Raw genomic sequence first — 21,728 nt, forward strand, 5'->3', positions numbered from 1 at the left:
TACTGTGTCTCTCCAGAAAATCCTTGGGCACCGTTGGTTTGACTTTGTGTTGCTCATGGAGTCCCAAATGAGGCACATGACCTGCATTGTGAGGGAGCGTCAGTTACGGCACATTCGGCCATGTGGCGCGTTTCCCCTAAAGGTGATCCAGCTCGTAAGATCCTGATTGTTGGGGACCAAGTGGCTGGACCAGGCCAAGGGGTCGCCCACGTAACACCTGGCTGAGGCAGACAGAGGGTCATTTCCAGCAGGTAGGACTGGACCGCGTGTCTGCCTGGGGGGTTGCCAACCGGGATCCCGAGTTGTTTTGTCGTGTAGTGGATATGGCAAACGCACTGTACCAGTGCATGCTACCCAACCTGACTTAAGTATACACCAGTACTGCACTTCTTTGTTCATTACACAGTCTCTACAGCATGTCTTAAACGTGCAGCATTTTAATAAAGCAGATCTATTTCTATAATAAGGTGTAACCAAAATCGATTGCTTCAGTCCCAGCCCTCTCATACTGTGAAACCACACTAATTTAAATGTCATCTGCCCTACGCACAGATATTGAAGTTACCTTTTCCTAGTATACTCAATAGACGTTATGTAATTCAGAAGAAACTGTTGTTAGATGTATGATTTCCTCTTGTTGATAATTATTATCTTATTTTATAATTTAATTTTTGAGACAGCATCTATTAAGCTGACATACAGTACAAATCAGATGCACTTTTGGCCAAAGGTGTGGAAACCTCATTTAACACTGTTGAACCTAAACACCATAATTCTTAACCTGATGCTGTTATTCTTGGTTGGCTCTGTCGTGCAAAGTCGTTAAAGTATATATTTGGATTTTTGTCAGTTGCCTTTGGCATAAAGATGTTTAATTCTGAAACACTTTCTTGTGCCAGGAATGGCCACTTGATACCATTGGCTGACTCATTTCTATGAAGAGGCCAGACAGATTCATCAGTGGTTTGAACTTTAATCCTATTAAAAGTGACAGGTAGGTGGAAATAGATTGATAATAATATCATAAATGTAAGAGTCAGAGTACAACATGAACAAGCACTAATGTAAGGAAATTTTGCGAGACAGTTGTGAAATGAGCCGGTATGTTCTAGTAAGTATTTTCTAGTTTGTCAGTGATTTGTAGTTATGAGCAAAAGCAAATGTAGCTCATAGTAGTTATTAATCTTAAGTTATTTTTACTAATATTTTTGCTGATGTACAATTTTAGAAAAAAATATTTACATATCATAAATACAAAGGAGATTATTTCTGGCCACATCCCCAGCAGATAATTAATAAAAAATGTGAAAATATATTGTGATAGGAAGTTGTGGAAAGTCAGAGATTCTGTAATTAATGCACGTAACCCCGCTAAACCCCTACCCTCTCCCTCCCCCTTTTGTTTTTTATATACTAAAACTTGAACCGATCATGCAGGTTATCTCAAAAATATGCCAAAAGCATACAAAACATAATCAGATTCATGGAAGATTCATTTTTCTTCATGTGTTCTTTAATGGAGAAAATTTTAAGTGTCATCTTTTTCTTTAGTGAATGTTGCTGCTGCACAGCCACAGCAGATCGTCCACTCACACCATTCATTTGAGCGCTTAAGTCCTGGGCTTATAGTTCGGTCAGGCAAACTCAGCAACTTCCATATGTTGAATTCCAGCTTATCATTATGAACTAGTAGCCAGTCATAATCTTTTTTTTTTTAAATAATAAGACTGATGCTTTGTCGAGCTCCTGGGTGAGCTTACGCATGGTATCATCTCATTTGAGGTTTTCTGGGATCTCTGGGATCTCAGTTTAACTGCCTCTTACAACTTTTTACATTTTTTCAATCATGAAAATGTTTCCATATGGAGAAGCCCACAGTACATTGCTATTTACATACTGAACAGTTCTGTGCAGTGAGCAGTTAACCCTTCCCATATGTTAAACTGGCAGATCTGAATTGGTCAGTGTTACCAAAATCCACCAATCTCTAAATTAATGTGGTACTTTAAGGTTGATTCTTTTATTCATCCTTCATGGATTTTAACACAGGGCGGCACGGTGGCAGACAGGGAGGACCAAGCTCCACTTCCCGGGTCCTTCCTGCATGGAGTTTGCATGTTCTCCCCGTGTCTGCTGGGTTTCCTCCCACCATCCAAAGACATGCAGGTTAGGTGGACTGGCGATTCTAAATTGTCCCTGGTGTGTGTGTGAGTGTGTGCGCCCTGCCCAGGGTTTGTTTCCTTGGCTGGGATTGGCTCTAGCAGACCCCCGTGACCCTGTAGTTAGGATATAGCGGGTTGGATAATGGATGGGTGGATTTAACACACAAAAAGAAAGCAGTTGCTATTCTTAAAACTATAGGTATATGACCAGTTGCTGTACCATCAGAAGGGTAGCGTTAGAAAGTAAGGGGATGGTATGAGAAGTCAGAGAACACTTCAATTAAGATGTGCAAACAGAGAACTGAGAAAGGCCATTGAGGCAGCCGCATCCAAAACAAAAAACTAGCACCGGAGCCAGAAATCAATGTTGAAATTGAACCCCTTAAATGTGACACCAAAAATTCCTTTCTGAAATTGTGTGCCTCTTGCAACAAGAAAGTGCTTCCATTTTGGCTTTTCTTTTTTGGACACACTCTTATTATCGTGGAATATCTCAGGATAATCGCGGTCTCCCCACCTAATACTCATCTGGAGCAGGCAGCACCTTTTTCTTGCTGGCAGTGCAGCTTACAGGACTTCACCCTTTCCTGTGTTACCGTGATAGTGTCCTTGTTCCTGGAAATGTCGTTTTTTGCTTTTAAACGTGTTCTCCAAACCTGCTAATTTATAACACACTATTAAGTGATTTATTGGCTACAGTATAACATTTTTATTTAATAAGATTTATTTTTTAAATTTAAGGCTGGTTTCACTTATGCCAGTAATGCTGAAACACAGTCTATAGAATACCAATCTTATGGCCATGAGCCACAGGGACCCCACCAGCCCTTCTCTATGTGTGTGCAACAGTTACACAGCCTGCAGAGTTTCTCCTTCCTTGAAAAATCTTAAAGAGCTCTCTGTATGTCTGAAAAAAATCCATCATAGTTCAATAAATGGATAAACTGTCATGAAAGGTGATGGAATTGCTAACTAATTTTCAGTGCAGCTTCTTAAAGATATACAACTAAGTATACACAAAAATGTAAAGCTCCTGCAAAAGTGCCAGAGTACAAAATTAAATAGTGTTACTTAAAGTATTAAAGTAACCATTTACATTCCTTTCATATATAACTTTAAGTCTTTAATTTAACACTATAATTATTTCTTTGTAGTACTGACAGGTCTTGAATGAGTTCTTGGGCACGGCCATCAGCAGTGTGTCTGTCTGCAGAGAGAGTGTCGACCTCGTCGAGAGGTTTACTTACCTTGGCAGAGACATTCATGTCTCCGGTGACTCTTCCTGTGAAGTCAGTAGATGGATTTGAGAGTATGGAGGGTCATGTGGTCGCTGAAAAGGGTTGTGTGGCACTCCTGATATCTCTGCAAAAGGACGAAGGTCCAAGTCTTTAGAGCCCTGGTGCTTCCTGTCTTGCTATATGGTTGTGAGACATGGACGCTATCCAGTGACCTGAGACGAAGACTGGACTCCTTTGGTACTGTGTCTCTTCGGATAGTGCTTGGGTACCGCTGGTTTGACTTTGTGTTGCTCATGGAGTCCCAAATGAGGCACATGACCTGCATTGTGAGGGAGCGTCAGTTACGGCACATTCGGCCATGCGGTGCGTAACACCTGGCTGCGGCAGATAGAGGGTCTTTTCCAGAGGGTGGGACTGGACCGCGTGTCTGACTGGTGGGTTGCCAACTGGGACCCAGAGCTGATTCATCGTGTGGTGGGTGCGGCAACATGACCTGACTGACAAAACATTTTTCAGCAAATTGAAGAGCCTCTCTGACGCTGAAAAATCAAATATAAAATAACATGAAATGAAGAGCTCTCGTGAACATCGTCTCAGTCTGCATTTACTGGCCCTGTTATAATTCACTTTGTTTTTATCTCTGCTAATCTCCAGCTGTTGATATCCATGTCTACTCCTATCAGCCTCTTTCCTGAAATGGCCACTCCCGTCCTTCCCTAAATTACACCCTGCTTGTTCTGTCCCCTTCTAGACAATGTTATGTGTAAACCCACCATTTTTAAATACCTTCCAAACCTTTGGCAAACTGGAAATTTTACAATAGAAATAAAAACAAAATATAATTATGTATGGCTGGCCCACAGTTGTCCATTACAGATTTCTTCTGGGATAAATTATGTACGGTCTATGCCTTAATAAAGGGCAATAGCAGGCCATCAACTGAGTATCCACATGTCCTATTTTCTGATTGTGTCTGGATGTTAATGTTGCACTAGAAAACAGATCCCTCCTTACAATCAATTACTGTGGTTCGTTTCCCTGTAGTGATCCATGTACTGTAGATTTTGGGTCCTTCAAGGTCTGCAGTGTCAGCTGGCATTCATTCCAACTAAGTCAATCTTTACTGAAATTCTAGCTTAATGAGACTTTTCCATATTTCTCTGTCTTCATACAGGTCAGAGACAGATCAGAGTTCCTGCCTTTTTGATTTTAATAAACATAACTCTATTTTGCCCATTCTCTTACTTTTTATTTTAATTTACAAAAAAAGCAGGTCCACAATATACAGATTAGTGTGATGCGGACTAGGAGCTTGCAGTATCACGGCACTTGCTTATATCTCTTTTCTTTATAAACTGGCTTCCTTCCAACCATAATAGGATAGCCATAAAAATCAGAATACAGTTTTCACTGATCATCAGATCTGTGATACTACGATAAAGAAACAGATTCAGAAGATGAATGAGTGGATGGCAGTTTCGGCAGCAACAGAAAACAGGTGGGTCTCCAGCCTCGATTTGAAGGTGAAGCCCCCTAAAAAGAGAAAAGAATTGCAGTGTGTAAGCAGCTGCCACAACACTAAAGGAGCGTTTGCAGAAAGTTGAGCAGTAGGACTTTTTAACTTTTTTTTTTTTTTTACTACATTTTAACTTTTTTAACTTCTAGCCAAGACTTGATATTAAAAGTTGACGCCATATGTAAGTACGTCTCTAAAGCTGACCAAAGATGTTTGTCGATGAAGTAAATGGGAGTCCCAGGGTTAAGTGGGAAAGAATTTAGAGTTCTTGAGCTGACCTGCAGATGCCGCAAGAAACAGTTCTGTGCACTTCAGAAAGTTTGGAGACGTCCTGAGCACTGACAGATTGACCGTAGTAAAAGTGCTGGAAAAGGATATCACCAATGTAAGATCAGAACAGCAAGTCATGCTGGTGAAACTGTTATTTATTCCTTTCCAAAGGAAGTGAATAACATACAAACCCTGAGAAGAGATTGAGGAGATATGGATTGGACATTAAACAACAACACAACACCATTTATTTCTAGAGCACATTTTCATACAAATGATGGAGCTCAAAGTGCTTTACATGATGAAGAAAAGAGAAAAAAGACAAAATCAATTAGATTTAAAATAAGAGAACACTAATTAACAGAATAAAAGTAAGTTCTGTGCAGTGGGCTGGCACCCTGCCCGGGATTTGTTTCCTGCCTTGCGCCCTGTGTTGGCTATGATTGGATCCAGCAGACCCCCATGACCCTGTACTTAGGATATAGCGGGAAGGATTGGCCAGGGAGGACAGAAAAAACAGAAAAAAAAACCCAGACAACTGGAGAAAAAAACAAAATCTGCAGGGGTCACGAGACCACCCGGCCAGCCCCCTCTAGGCATTCCACCTAACATAAATGAACTCAATCAGTCCTCATGGTAGTCAGGGTTCTCATGGAAGAACTTGATGATGATGGTTATGTGGACTTCAGGCCTTTAATCCATCAGTGTAGGGACACCACGGTGCTTTGATCAGCTGGTGGTGGCGAAAGCCGGAAAAAGAACAGAAGAGAAAGTAGGGGTTAGTACGGATTTTGAATGTGAATACCATGAATAATAATGATAATTCATTGAATATACAGAGCATCAGGATTAGACTAAGATGAAGTTATGAGAAAGCCGTGTTAAAGTAATGAGTTTTCAGCAGTTTTTTTAAAATGCTCCACCGTATCAGCCTGGCAAATTCCTATTGGCAGACTGGAAGGCTGAAAGAACGTGATTAGCAAGGGCGAACAAACTGACAGATAATATGTCTCAGTTAGCCCAGCACAAATGATGCATTCTTAGCCACAAACCAAGAATACGTCAAAGCTCATAGTAACCAAAAAGTCCCAACCCCAATATGACCCTCGGTTGAGACCTTGCCCCGTAACAACCAAAAAGTAAATGTTTGTCTGCTTTGGGAAGTCCCCCTCTGTGCTCTACAGCCAAAAGAGCAATAGAAGTGGGGTGGGGGGGGGATCATGCAAATATGGAGTAGTAGTGGAGGTTAGGGTCTGACGACAATTATGGCCACTATTAGATGTTGAAAAAGTCTCACATGTTAGCTGCAGCCAGGCTGCCCAGCACATCTCTTCTCCAAAACAGAATCCATTGTTACAAAATGTGAGCTTTGTCGATAAGTTTATACTCACTTTGATGGATGTAATGCAGCCTAACGTTAACAGTAGGGCTGGAATGAAAATCTGCCAACACTGCAACCCTCTGAGAAGTGAATGTCCCAACTCTACATGGATTAGGATGCGAGTTTAAACGGACAGGCTGTGTATACCAGTACCTGCCTACCCCCTAGCAGGAAAGCAAGTGTATTTGGTATGGAGGTTCTGTAATTCTGAATGATTTTCCAACACCAGTTACCTTCAGTATCGATCTTTCTTTTTAAAATTGAACAATGGCATGGTCTGCTATTGTACACAACTTGATCCTTTTAACCTGAAAAGCTTAAAATAAGACCTAAGGTGCTGTTTATTTCTAAGCAGTGCTTACATACTCAATGCTCACTTTTATTTTTCATGAACGCAATGTCTTCAGGCAGGACGCTGTGTTTGGACATGATCAGCGGCATGGTGGTAGAGCTTCCTCTCTTTTCAGTTTAGATTGATCTCTCTTCTCTTTCTTTGTTTTTGTCCTTTTTTTGTGTCTCCCAAGTTTCTCTCTTTCTCTTCTCTCTGCTGTTTTCTGAACCTGCTAATGACACGAAACACCTCTCTTGATACAGTGATACAAACCCTTAATACCATCTCATAGCCTTCAGCCTAATGTAGCCTAATGCACCACCTGTGCCCATCTCCCTATATCAAACCACTTAGTGAATGCTGCTCTTAATCCCCTGTAGGATGCACCATTGCATTGAGAGATCCAAAATCTGGATAGCACTTGATAAGCAGAGCTATGAATGAATTTCAGTGTGTTATCCGTAGACGCTTTTGTGTACGACTGCACAACTGCTTGTCCTGTGGAAAGTTCCAGTGCTGCATGACGCATGCTTTCTTGCATGGCTTGCCAACTCGTCTTGTTTGCCGTTCAATATGGTTTGACATGAGTTTTGTTTCTTTTTTATTTCTGTTTTTGTTTTTGGTTTTTTTGCACAGATAATGCATCCTTAGTGTGATGATAAAGTTTGCATTTCCTAGTACTTGAATGTCACACAACTGACGGTACTATGGAACAATGAATCACTGCTCATTGTGTTTACTCTTTTCTTTCTCTTTTGACAATAGTGAACTTTGCAAGAGGGGTTATCCGGCCAAACATCAGACAAGTCTGCCGGGCAGAACATCATTTTTGACCTCCAAAATGTATTTGCTCTAAAGCTGTGAAACAGAGATTGGACATCACAGCTTCCTGCGTATAAAATGAGTCTGTCAGACTAACTGTGTTAATAAACAGGCCTTTACTTGACGCAAATAAATCAAAAAATAAAAAATAGAATATTTTGTGAAGGTGGCTTCTACTTTTATGAAGCCTTTTTTCAACTGTAACATCCTGTCATACTGTGATAGATAGATAGATAGATAGATAGATAGAGAGATAATGTGAAAGGCACTATATGATAGATAGATAGATAGATAGATAGATAGATAGATAGATAGATAGATAGATAGATAGATAGATAGATAGATAGATAGATAGATAGATAGATAGATACTTTATTAATCCCAAGAGGAAATTCATATACCCCAGCAGCAGCATACTGATAATAACAATATTAAATTAAAGAGTGATAACAATGAAGGTATAACAGACAATAACTTTGTATAATGTTAACGTTTACCCCCCGAGTCGCATAGTGTGGGGTCTCCTCAGTCTGTCAGTTTAGTAGGACGGTGACAGCAGTCTGTCACTGAAGCTGCTCCTCTGTCTGGAGATGATTCTGTTCAGTGGATGCAGTGGATTCTCCATGATTGACAGGAGTCTGCTCAGCGCCCGTCGCTCTGCCACGGATGTCAAACTGTCCAACTTTACTCCTACAATAGAGCCTGCCTTCCTTACCAGTTTGTCCAGGCGTGAGGTGTCTTTCATCTTTATGCTGCCTTCCCAGCACACCACCGTGTAGAAGATGGTGCTCGTCACAACCGTCTGGTAGAACATCTGCAGCATCTTATTGTAGATGTTGAAGGACGCCAGCCTTCTAATGAAGTATAGTCGGCTCTGTCCTCTCTTACACAGATCATCAGTGTTGGCAGTCCAGTCCAATTTATCATCCAGCTGCACTCCCAGGTATTTAAAGGTCTGCACCCTCTGCACAGTCACCTCTGATGATCACGGGGTCCATGAGGGGTCTGGTCCTCCTAAAATCCACCACCAGCTCCTTGGTTTTGCTGGTGTTCAGGTGTAGGTGGTTTGAGTCGCACCATTTAACAAAGTCCTTGATTAGCTTCCTATACTCCTCCTCCTGCCCACTCCTGATGCAGCCCACCATAGCAGTGTCGTCAGTGAACTTTTGCACGTGGCAGGACTCTGAGTTGTATTAGAAGTCCGATGTATGTTGGCTGAACAGGACCGGAGAAAGTCCAGTCCCCTGTGGCGCTCCTGTGCTGCTGACCACAATGTCAGACCTGCAGTTCCCGAGACGCACATACGGAGGTCTGTCTGTAAGATAGTCCACGATGTTATAACATAATGCGTTTGCTGTCAGAGCCACCTTGTTCTCACTCAATTTTAGATTTGTTAAAGCCTGACATGGGCAGGTGCGGTTTCGCAGTGCTGCTCAGGGCTGCGTTCTCAAAGCTCCTGGAATCAGAGTTCAGGCCTAGCGTGGTCACAGTCTGTGTGGCATTTGCATGTTCTCTCTGTTCCTCCCATATCCCAAAAATGCCTCTTGTGAGTGAATTTAAGGTGTATTTGTGAGTGTGCCCTGTCATGTACTGATGCCCTGTGCAGGTTTGGTTCCTGCCTCACCAATGATGCTGCTAAAATAGAATTAAACAGGCTTTAAATAAAAGGGCAACCACAACTCCGATGAAACATGTTCAGTGATGAATAGATAAAAGCAGACTAGCAAGGAAGCACATTTCTAAAGTGAACACCCAGATATAGAGTGGAATTTTCTCCATATTGTTATATTTGGAGGATGGCAGAATAAATGGTTCACAAAGTCACTGTACTGTGATTTCTCCCACATCTTGTGGTTCTTCTAGTAGTCTTCATTAAAGGAGACAAATAACTGCTTTTGCAGTACCCGACCATCTCTGATTAATCCGACTGTGACTGTGACACAAATGAGACCAAACTCCACTCCAGCCCATATCTGACAAGTCAGTGTTTAAAAATGGCTAAGTAACAAATTTTATTCACCGTCACCATTTTGTCGGGAAATGCATGTTTCCAGGCTGTTACATGTATTATGAGTTTAGTTGTTTTACTTTGGTCAAACTTGAGTAAGAATTCTGTTGCCCTAACAAACTAAACAATTGACATACATATGTTGAGACAGAACCAGAAGCATTGTGTTTTATATTCCGATGCCCAAAGCTCAGTGTGGCTATTGTGCCCTTATTATAGACACCGCCAATCCATAATTATTTTAAGTGCCATCATTAAGATGAAGAACATTCTTTAATTTATATAACTGGGGTTTGAACTGAATTTGTTATTTTTGGGGTTTTATGCGATATGTACACCACATTGTTTTAGCCCGTAGAAGACCACAGTGCCTGTAAAATAGTCACCACAAAGCGGAGAAGCATTATTTTACATATAACACATGGAGCATCTTTTTGCATTGTGTGTAACAATTGTGGGGAATCTGTAACCACTGGCCTGTAAAGCCCAATGTCTGCCTGTTGAATGGCCACCACTGTCTATGTTCCTCATTATCCATTATGAGAGGAGTACTTAAGATGGTAATAAACATTTACTGTGCATTGTGAAAGATAGCCCGGACACAGACAGACACTGAGGCTCACGATGCCCAAAATACACACACCGTTTATTTTGTGACACAACAACACACAATAGCACGCACAACCACAACGTACTCAGTCCTTATTCCTTCAGCCGTCTCCACTCCTCTCTCGCCCTCTTTCTCCGTCCTTTTCCACCCGACTCCGGCCTCTCGAATGGAGTGAGGCAGCCCCTTTTATCCCGCCCCGGATGTGCTCCAGGAGCTCGGTGATGGTCTTCTGGCAGCTCTTCCTAGTGTGGCGGAAGTACTGCCCTTGAACCCGGAAGCACTCCGGGCATACACAGTTCCTGGTTTGTCAGCACTTCCTAGTGTGGCGGAAGTGCTGACCTTCAGGGCTCCAGGACTGTCCAGGCTCCCCCTGTTGGTGGCCAGGGGTCTACACAGGGTTGAGCTCCCCAGCTCCACATCCGTGGCCCCTGATGAAATTCAGGAGGGCTGCCCTCTTGCGCCCAGGGGAGATATTGCCCCTAGCCCGGTCCTTCCCTGGCTGTCTGCCACAGCATTCTTGTATACAATTAATATGTAAATAAAGGAATGAAAGCTTTATTAATGGATTACATTTTAATATTCCTGACTCATGGGGAGAGTAAAGGTACAAGGCAGCTGGGTAAAGTTACAAGGTCTACAATCCCATCCCACCTTAAATTACTAGTTAAGGACAAAATGATGAGTCAGAAATGTTAGTAAGGATAAATATAAAGTAATAAATACTAATGATATGTATGAATCTTCCAAATGCTGCTTACCTGCAGTGTGAGGTGATTGCCATTAACATACAAGAGAAGGCCGAGAATCCTGGAGATGATGAGTTATTAGCCAGAAATGCCACCTTAAATGTTCCTAGTTTAAAAGGCTATAGGATTTTATCTCAAGGGTGTCCTGACAGTTAGTAAATTTCAGTGAGCATAATACCTAATATCTCAATATTTTATAGGAATACTGCTTGTACATCCGAATTTCATATTTTGATTTATTTGCGTCACTAATGTTGAACAGGCCCCTACCCATTTTTGTCCCTAACAAGGATGATTTCCTTTGAATTGTGTGATCATCCTTTTTTGATCCAGCATATTTTTTGTATTTTCAACAAACTGATCCGCAATAAAAGCTTTCATAGTTTATAAGCTTTTCTTGCAGAGGACAAGTAAACACACAAAAAAAAAAACAAAACTGGATAAGCCAGCCAGTAAACTGCCCCCTCTTGCTTAAGTTCAGTTGCTGCTTTGAAGAAGGATCCACATTTCACCTTTTTTGAATGGCTCTTTCAGAGACTGCTACGAATGGATTTGCCAGTTGCTGATGACAACACGGTCCATTTCAACTCAACACTAATGGCCTTAATCAGGACAGCACTTGACATTAAGATAGCCAAGGGTATGTAACTGGAAAGCTTGAACTGGTCTTGAATGTACAGGTTCATTTTTAGTGTAGCGCACTTCTGCTGCTATGTGGGCTCCTCTGCTAAGATGATGTAAATTGTGGCCTGTCCTTGGAATCAAGAAGTGCTATCATATATGCTTGGTCAGTCTTTAATTTTCTTCCAGCTATTCTGAGATGAGGTAAATTGTTATCCTGGAGAAGAATTTTGTGAAATTCCTTTATGGACACCTCATTCTATAAGTTCTGTCTTATATAAGGAAAATAAAATGAACCCTGCAAGCTTGAATGCTGTACTTACGGTGATGGAAATAAATTTCCCTTGAAAAAGTCATCTAGACTTGTTCACCACTGGCCTTTATGTTCTGTAAATACTTAATGAGTAGCACTGATTGAGTACTGCTATTCATAACTGGGAAGACGTTCAGAGCTCTTTGGAGTTCTGCTGAAATTGATCCTAACAACAGGCATAGCCAGCTATATTACATGCTGCAATGTCGTGTCCTTTGTTTCACTGATGATAGTCCAAAACATGCTCTAATGTTATGAAGAAAGCAGCCCTTCCTGCATATTCCTTAGAATGTACCGTGTGTTAGACTAATAATAAAGTCTTCCTTGTAACTGTTTCATCAATGTTTAGAGCACACTTCTGGACATCATTTTGGTCCATTTTGGTGATTTTTGAGTTGACACTACTTGTATAACGGGCGGCACAGTGGCACAGTGGGTAGCGCTGCTGCCTTGCAGTTAGGAGACCTGGGTTCGCGTCCCGGGTCCTCCCTGCATGGAGTTTGCATGTTCTCCCCGTGTCTGCGTGGGTTTCCTCCCACAGTCCAAAGACATGCAGGTTAGGTGCATTGGCGGTTCTAAATTATCCCTATTGTGTGCTTGGTGTGTGTGTGTGTGTGCGCCCTGCGGTGGGCTGGCACCCTGCCCGGGGTTTGTTCCTGCCTTGCACCCTGTGCTGGCTGGGATTGGCTCCAGCAGACCCTGTAGTTAGGATATAGCAGGTTGGACACTGACTGACTGACTACTTTGTATATATTTGTTCATACACAATGTTTATACAATAGAAAATATGACCAAAAGACACTGTTTATAGGTGTAAAGGTTATTACTGTCAACCTGCGAATCAGCTGGAAACATATCGCCACTTTAAATTACCTCAAAACATCTGTCTTCCTTACCTGCAAAATCGCAGAACACATTTGTTATGAACAGAAAAACAGAATTAGCTGGAGACTATAAATTTCAGTGATTATTTTTATCATTATGTTGATAACGTTATTGCTGGTTCGGTGGCAACTGGGCGACAGACAACTCGCCGAAAGACAATTCAGCGAAGACACAACTTGGCGAAATACAACTCGGCGCCATCCTTTACCAGTTAGATTCAAAGAGATTTAAATGACAACGTGATTTAAAATGTGGAAAATAAATGTATATAATTGACGAACAAACTTTATTCTGCAGATGGAACAAACTGTATCTTTATTTTCTGCAACCAAAATTGCTAATCCTTTATATAAATTGTATTGATTGTAATCGTATGATAACGATATTTAGAATACAAAAGGTGACCTGAGAGTACGGGTTAAGGAATATCTTTACTCTCAATGTATTGGGACTCTCATAAAGCAGGCGATTCTGTGGATTTTCCGGCGCCCTACGTTGTCGTTTAAATATCATTAAAAAATCTCAATGAACCTACCTGGTAAAGGACGCCACCGAGTTGTCTTTTCGACGAGTTGTCCTTTCGCTGAGTTGTCTGTCGCCCAGTTGCCCCTGAACAGTTATGGCCATTGTCAGTTTTTTTTTAAATTTATGGAACTTTTCAGAAATCACTTTACAAATTTGATATTTCTTCCTCTAAACCAGGCCTTTTTCAACTTCATGTTTGAACCTTCTCTAATGCAATCACATTTTTGTGAGTATTCAAGCACTTTTATTTATGAAATAAACAGGTGGAGCAGACAAACACCAAATGGATTCTGAACTGAGGAAAGAAATGATGGCAATCTGGCCAAACCTGTCCCAGAAAACGCTGGACCTGCTTGTTACTCCTCATAAATGTGAGTCCAAAGACGCCTTTTCATTTCAAAATGTTTCATTGTCTCCTTGTCTGTGTTTGTTTCTTCTAGTTACACAGGATCCATCCTACAGTTTGTACAAAAGCAGATTTGTTTTTATGCCCACGTGTGGCTGGGTATATGCATGATAGTACATGATATTCAAAAAAACAGGGTTTGCTCTTATTCTGTGCCCATTGAAGCCAAGACAGATTTAGGATTCAAACTGATTCCACATTTTCCCTTTATTTGTCTTTTCAGCCACCGATCTGACAGTGGGAAAAATCTATGCTGCCATGATGATCATGGAATATTACCGGCAGAGCAAAGCGAAAAAGCTCCAGGCTCTTCGAGAGGAGCAGGTACTGCCATAGCGACACGCACCTCGCATTCAGCAAAAACTTCTCCAGCCAGAGCTGTAACAAAGACGCCCTGCCAGCCGAAACCCCCCCACTTCTCACTTTGAAACACAAATTGGTGTCTCCTTGTTTGACACCCACATTGAGATGAACAGGAAAAAAAAACAAAAAACACACACACTGCAATGTGGAATGACTGCTGTTATGGCTCCGTTAATGCATGTGGATATGAAATGTACAAGCGCTTCACCTAAAATTCTTCTCTTTTTATTTTCCCCATCCGAGATAAAGCAAACTTGCAAGTTTAATTGTGCATCAGGTCTATTAGGCTGCTAGCCAACACACAAGCATGCAAGCTCAACGAACTGTGTGGTCTTGAGTTTTCTTCAAATTAAGACTATTTTTTTTATTCTTGAAAGTGTTTGTTATTTATGTTTATCCCAATCACTGCGTCTGATATGTTAGGACACCGAGCTTCAATGCTTTTTGCATTTGCTAGTTAAAATGCACTGCATGCGTAGCAGATGGACAGATTAAAACAAGAAATCTTTTATTGTCTCCTTTTTAATTGATCTGTTTTTTTAGTTTATGGTGCAGCTCATTTCTCACGCTGCCTTTCAGAAAATTCTCCATTTCTTCCTTAATCGAATCAGCAACTCAAATGTCACAATTCCCTTACTTAATTTTCGGAATCCTAAAGCTAGTCCTAGTGCAAAATTTAAATCACGAGAAGTTAGGTCGCCGCGTCAGAATAGACCATCTTCTAGCCAAAATCATAGATTAAGCCATTAATCCCATTAAATAGTAGGTAAAATGACTCAGTCACATGTATGTCATTTAGTCATATTTACAGTATACAATTAGCCTGTTGAATAAAATACACAGAAAAATCACATGTGTTTTAAAAACCATTTTTCTTACTGCAAGTATTGTTGATTAATATTGACTGCTAGAAATTCAGATTATCTGCAGCAACAATCATTAATTTGAACGTTACTGACAGTGACCATGTTGTTCAGTGGGTAGAGTAGAGCTGGTACGCCATTTCCATGTTAATTTGCACAAGACGTCGTTTAGTACAGAGAAGCAGTGTTCACTGGGCTCAGAGCTACCGTATTTTTAAGTCTACCTCACCCTTAAACACACAGACACTCCAGTCATGGCACCATTTTGATGAAGTTTAGATTAGCTATTCATATTTACACTGTACTTACATAGTAATTAATAAGTGCCTACACATGTACAGTGTAACTAGGCAGTGGTACATAAGATTTACTCTGGAAAAAAAGGGCAATCAGAGTGTAGTTAAGTACGCTTATCTTCAAACCATTGTGAACATCTACCCATTTTGTTAGTCCATGTAAGTCCACTTTAACAAAGCCTAATTTACACTGATATTACATCTGTTGGTAGGGAAGGCTTACTGAGTAATTACTAGGTAAATACTGTGCAAATTTACATTGAGTAACTGTTATATATTAACATTGTCTCACTGGAGTTACACCTGTGACTTTGTCGTATTTATTATGTAACTACCTTACAACAATGCACAGTTTGCCTTGTAGTTACAAATATAAATACAGAAGTGTTACTTATTAAGCATATTTTAACAATGGAAAATGTTCAATGTAGTCACACATACAGTTTGCCGAAGGAGTGCTTAGTGTGTAACTCTGTTGTAGGCGTGCATGGCAGCTTCTTACAGTATGTATATACAGAAGTATTAGTACGTAAACACGCTAAAAATTCTACATTTACACAGCATGTACAATGAAAGTAGAGCATAATTACTAGAAAAATACATATTAACAATGCATAATAAAGTAAAGTAAAACACACTATAGTTAAGGAGTAAATTCCATGTAAACACATTTTTACTATGGATACCTCAAATGAAAAGTATGCCTATTTGTCAGTGGTAACACGTGCTTCTAAAACTAATAATTATTATTAAAAAGTATCCCTTTCTGTGATCATTACTCACGGCAGGAGTCCACATTCTCGGCCCTGAAGGCCACAGTGGCTGCATGTGTTCATTATTCATAATATATATATATTATAATTTCTAATATATATATATATATATATAGTCTGTCTGTTAAAGGTCAAATAGTCTTTTCCTAATTAAAATCTTCGCCCATCTGTACTCAGAGGCGTGATGCATAATTCATTTACTACAACTGTACATTATTGTACGAATTCTCTTAAAATAAAACCATCAAAGAGACTATCTGCTCTGTAAGAGATATATATAAAGGATAAATTATAGGTACACAGAGACCCCCTGACTAATCATTTTTAACTTAATGTATTTTGTAAAACAGGTCATTTACAATGAAATAGAACAGATGTGGTGCTTTCCTTAACAAACACGTACGTTAAATTGGCACCATTTTATGAATTTTTATAAACATTTCAATCAGAAAGTTAAAATTTTTTGAATAACGGATTTGAAATTGGATCTTGTTCTTCAGTTATCTGTGTAAGACCAAAAACAATGAATAAGAGGCATTTTGATCTCCTTGGGAACTGCAGAAAGTAGCTAGTGATAAGTTAAACGTTCTGTGAGATTAGTTATACACAGAAGGCAGTTTCTGATTTTGAAATAAATGTTACTGAAAGTGGGCGACTCGGTGGCGCAGTGGGTAGCGCTGCTGCCTCGCAGTTAGGAGACCTGTGGGTTCACTTCCCAGGTCCTCCCTGCGTGGAGTTTGCATGTTCTCCCCGTGTCTGCGTGGGTTTCCTACCACAGTCCACAGACATGCAGGTTAGGTGCATTGGCGATCCTAAATTGTCCTTAGTGTGTGCTTGGTGTGTGGGTGTGTGTGCCCTGTGGTGGGCTGGCACCCTGCCTGGGGTTTATTTCCTGCCTTGCGCCCTATGTTGGCCGGGATTGGCTCCTATGACCCTGTAGTTAGGATATAGCGAGTTGGATGATGGATGGATGGATGTTAGTGAAAGTCATCAGCCACTGTAGGCCTTCATCACCGAAATAGGGTGACCGTGATTAGGATGCAGGATGCACTTTAAATTGCATTATTTATTAAACAAAAGGGAGAATCTTCCCTCAATCTCAGTGCTAAATGGACACAAGGAATACTCTTCTCCATATATTGCCTATTATATTGCTACAAATTAGAAAGGAGAGTGGTTTTCACCAGATGGTCTGCCTCTACCTGTCACTTGAGACAGATTTTGGAGGATAATTATAATAATTGCAGATGTGCAGAGAATTTAAAAGGCTGTTCTATACTGTATGCTTTAAAGATAAAACGTTTTATGATGTGCCTTCTAGAGTAGGTTCACTTTGTGTTACTCCCTTGGGTAGGGTGTTGATGAGTGTTCATCTGTGCCTCCATTGTTTGAGAGAAGATAGGCGTGACTTTCTGGCAAATGCTAATAAGGTGTCATTTTGAACGACCTGTATGTATCAGATTTCTCCTCTCAAGTTTGCTAAAAAAGGGAGCTGCACTTATGTTTTAGTGTTAACAAGTGGGATGGCATTTCGTTGTATCCATCAAAAACTTGAGACTTGTTTACAGGATTCCTCCAACATCCTTTTTCTTCTACATCTGGATTGGGCCTTCACCACTAGGAGGGCAACTGAACCTCATTGGCACTTTCCATATAATCTGAATTCTGAACACAGTTATTTATTTATTTATAATTTTATTGATTTTATTGTAATCACACAACATTGTATACAAATAGATCAATTTTTACAAAAATAGGATTGAAAACAAATCAACCCCCACCTCTGAGACAGAGAGCATGGCCAGCAGAGTAAAACTTAAAGCTAGTAAAATAAGTAAATAAAGATACATGGAGAAGAAAAAGAAATGGGGAGAGAATCTGCTTCCTCAGTGCTTTAAATCCTTATTCTAAAATGTCATTGATCAGATCCTGCCAGGTTTTTAAAAAGTTCTGCACAGATCCTCTAAGTGAGAATTTGATTTTTTCCCATTTTAAATAGTATATGACATCAGTTACCCACTGACTTAAAAGAGGAGAGTTAGGATTCTTCCACGTGAGCAAGATATGTCTACGTGCCAATAGTGTAGTAAAGGCGATCACAGTTTGTTTGTCCTTCTCCACTTTAAGCCCCTCTGTGAGCCCACCACACACAGCTGTTAGTGGATTAGGAGGGATTGGGACCCCCAGGCTGTCTGAAAGGCATTTCAAGATTTTGATCCAGAGTGATGTTAATTTCTGCGGTGGGCTGGCGCCCTGCCCGGGGTTTGTTTCCTGCCTTGCACCCTGTGTTGGCTGGGATTGGCTCCAGCAGACCCCCGTGACCATCTAGTTAGGATATAGCGGGTTGGATAATGGATGGATGGGTGATGTTAATTTGGTGCAGGCCCAAAAACATGTGACCCAGTGAGGCTGGAGCTCGATTGCAGTGTTCGCGGGTTGGATCTCGCCCTGGAAACATTTTGGACAATTTTAAACGAGACAGATGTGCTCGATCTATAATTTTGAGTTGAATAATTGTATGCTTTGCACATATGGTTTCTTTTAATTTCATGAGGTGCCACACCTCCGTGAATGAAGCATTACTTCTCTCCCTCTACCACAGGCAGATGTGGTGAAAATGTATCATCAGGGAATACCACTCCCATTTTTCTGTCAAAACTGAGTTGCTGTGTCCTTAGAGCAAAGTGATTAACGGAAGTAAGCACCGTCTTTTATCCTGCAAGGAGTCCACAGTCTGTCAGGACATGACAAAAAATGATTACAATGACAGGATTCTCTTTGGGATCCTAATAGATGAGGCAAACTGAGGTCTGATACATTTGCACAACAGCACAATGGTCCATACTCACAAGATCCACTCCACTACAATATACTAAATAGCCAAAATCTTTAATCTGGTTCATGTTAAAAATGAATATAGAGAGAGGGAAAGTAGTGACTGGTCGATTCATTGCATAACGCCAGTTGTGTTGCACTCTGGAATATCTTTGTTACAGCTCTACAAAGCATATCTGAACCTGCTGTGCTTCCATTCTAGCTTTCTACTGTACAGTACTCATATCTCTTTCTACCCCTTTCCTTACCTCATGACTGTAAACAGCAGACCATTGCTAGCAATATTCCTGTTTGACTGTAGCTGCCCTATGGACCCTTTCCACCCTCTCCTTTTCCCTTCTTAGAGAGATGGTAGCAAAGCATCTTGTACTTGAACTGTTGACTGACCATTGAGAATCTGTAAATATGTAGCCTAATGATTTGTAAACATTTTATTAATCCTTTTAGTAAAGTAAAAAGAGTTAGAACCAGCACTGGCATAGTAAGCCTTTTCTTTTTACTCATTTCACTACCTTATTTTTATTTTGTGGCAGCAGACTGTTTATTGCTGATAATTTCATGTGACATTCCAATACAAAGACAAGTGTCTTCCAAGATATTATCAATTTAAGATTGCTTTTTGGAGTTGTAGCAAATAAAGGTTGTTCTTTTTTTTTGAGCCTCTTTGTTTTTGGAAACGATTAATTACAGAAGTGTTGAAACTGCCACCCGGCATGAGTAGAACAAATTGTGGAGAAGAGACCCCTTTTCCTGCAGTCATTTGAAGTGTAAAAAGGCTTGTTAATAAACACCTGTTGTGTGAGAGAAACACAACTGGTACAGTCTGTGTTTTTAAAAAATGAAAGTGATTATTTGTTCAGTTAAAATTGTTATATGTGATATGTAACTTGAAACTTTTCTTATGTTTCACTGGTTAAGATAAAAGTGACGCTTAGGGTCTATTCACCTAATCATTTCTTTATTACTGCACTTATTGCTTACTGGCGGCATTGTCATTAGTTGTCAACAGGGCCATACCAAGTTCATGAAAGCATTCTGAGTTGTGCTCCAGACATTAAAAGATGCCTTCTGCATTATGGAAACGTCTCCTGCATCAAAATTAGGACTGTCTAGTCTCAGGCAATTCATAGGATTTCATTAAAAGAAATGCATATTCACAGCCGCGATTTTAAGTATCGAATGTATGATACACAGCTTTGCTAGAAAAAGGTTTTTAACAAAGGAAGGTCCATTTGATAACATTCAGGAAAGGGGCATTGAACTGTTATAACCGAAGGACATTACAATCAGTCAGCTTAATCTTCATGCAACCCACAAAAGAGCTCCACAGAAACTGCAGCGACAAGTAATCACGAGCAGAACATGATTCCTCATTCTTGTTCAGCTAATTACTAACTACTACTAATTGACATATGAGGGATGATCAAAACGTTTCAAACCTGAACTTGAAAAGAGTATTTCCGGTTTGTAGCGTATGTTTCCTTTTTTCAGAATCAGGTCAAAATGGACACCCAAAACAGTAAAGTCAATGTTATTCCAGCACATTTAAAGTCCAGGATGAACACAGTTTGATGAGATTGACCAGAGAAAATGGAGTTTTTATATGAAATAAACAAACACTTTAGTCCTGTTAGAAAACTCTGATGGCTCGATGAATTCAACTATTCTTGACCATACTATATAGGCATGGCTTATTCTGAAGCAGCTCTGATGCGTTTCTCTCACAGATGAAATCAAGGTTGAAACTTAATGCCTCTTTCCTCCATGTCCTTCCTTGTTTTATAATCTTATTCTCCAATAATATTACACAGGACCATCACAATACCTGTGGGTATTTTAGTTAACAGCGTTGTGTGGGCAGCACAAAACAAACACTACTATGCATGCGTACGTGAACAAAGTCATTCTTTTTTTAAAAAGTACTGACACCAAAACTGTAATAGTGAGACAAAGTTTGTGCTGTCACTGAATTTATGCTTTTGAAGTTTCATTCTCATCCTGTCAGTGACTTTCAAGACCAGATTGCTTCATATGCTATAGGAAAGAAATGGGCTACCATGATGCGAGGGCACCTCTCGAAGATGAGCCAGGATCTGGACAATCTTCAGCATCAACCACAGAAAAGAAAAATGTTGCCACTATGGATTGAAATTTCATGGAAAATAGAAGAGAGGTGATTGCACATGAGACAGCAGACACAAGGATTGGTTTCATTTTTCATGAACAGTTAAACAGGAGCAAGGACTCTGCATGTTGGATGGCCAGAATGTTGACTCCTGAAATGAAGCATTGACCCACCCAATGCTCCAAGGACAATCTTGAGCAAGAAATTAATTCCAACTCGGAGACACATTTCCTAAGAATCTCCATGGTCCAGAGGTCAAATACACTCTACACTAAGGAAGCATGGTAATCCTCCTGTACTGAAGAAATGTAAGATCTAAGCCAGTGCTGGTAAGATCACGTGTACAAATGTAATGAAGATGAACATTACGTACGTCAGAAGGTCAGCATTACCAGGCAATATTATGTTGATTCAATTTGTGGAAAGGTGCTGGTCATCCTCTTTTTTGCTTTACGACAGTAACCTGCTTACACTGTTTGAGGTGCAGATGCTGCTCTGTAAACTACTGGTTTTGAAGCCATGCCACCTCTGAGGAGCTACATCCGTGGGATTTGTTATTCCAATGATGAAGATGTCAAGTCTGCTATAAAAGAGATGTTAGACAAGCACGACAAAATGTGTTACTTGAGTGCCAAAGAA

At 40.4% G+C, this 21,728-nt stretch overlaps 1 protein-coding gene across 1 annotated transcript in view; it reads left to right on the forward strand.

The window, feature by feature from the left end:
* Positions 1 to 21,728, forward strand: part of LOC120540050 (voltage-dependent P/Q-type calcium channel subunit alpha-1A-like) — a 514,575-nt gene that overhangs the window by 439,832 nt on the left and 53,015 nt on the right. The window contains exons 42-44 of the mRNA XM_039770511.1: positions 11,619 to 11,724; positions 13,692 to 13,799; positions 14,058 to 14,158. Of these exons, the coding sequence (XP_039626445.1) occupies positions 11,619 to 11,724; positions 13,692 to 13,799; positions 14,058 to 14,158 (315 nt within the window). The remainder of the gene's footprint in view (positions 1 to 11,618; positions 11,725 to 13,691; positions 13,800 to 14,057; positions 14,159 to 21,728) is intronic.

Source organism: Polypterus senegalus, chromosome 12 (assembly GCF_016835505.1).
Source record: "Polypterus senegalus isolate Bchr_013 chromosome 12, ASM1683550v1, whole genome shotgun sequence".
Classification (NCBI taxonomy): Eukaryota; Metazoa; Chordata; class Cladistia; order Polypteriformes; family Polypteridae; genus Polypterus; species Polypterus senegalus.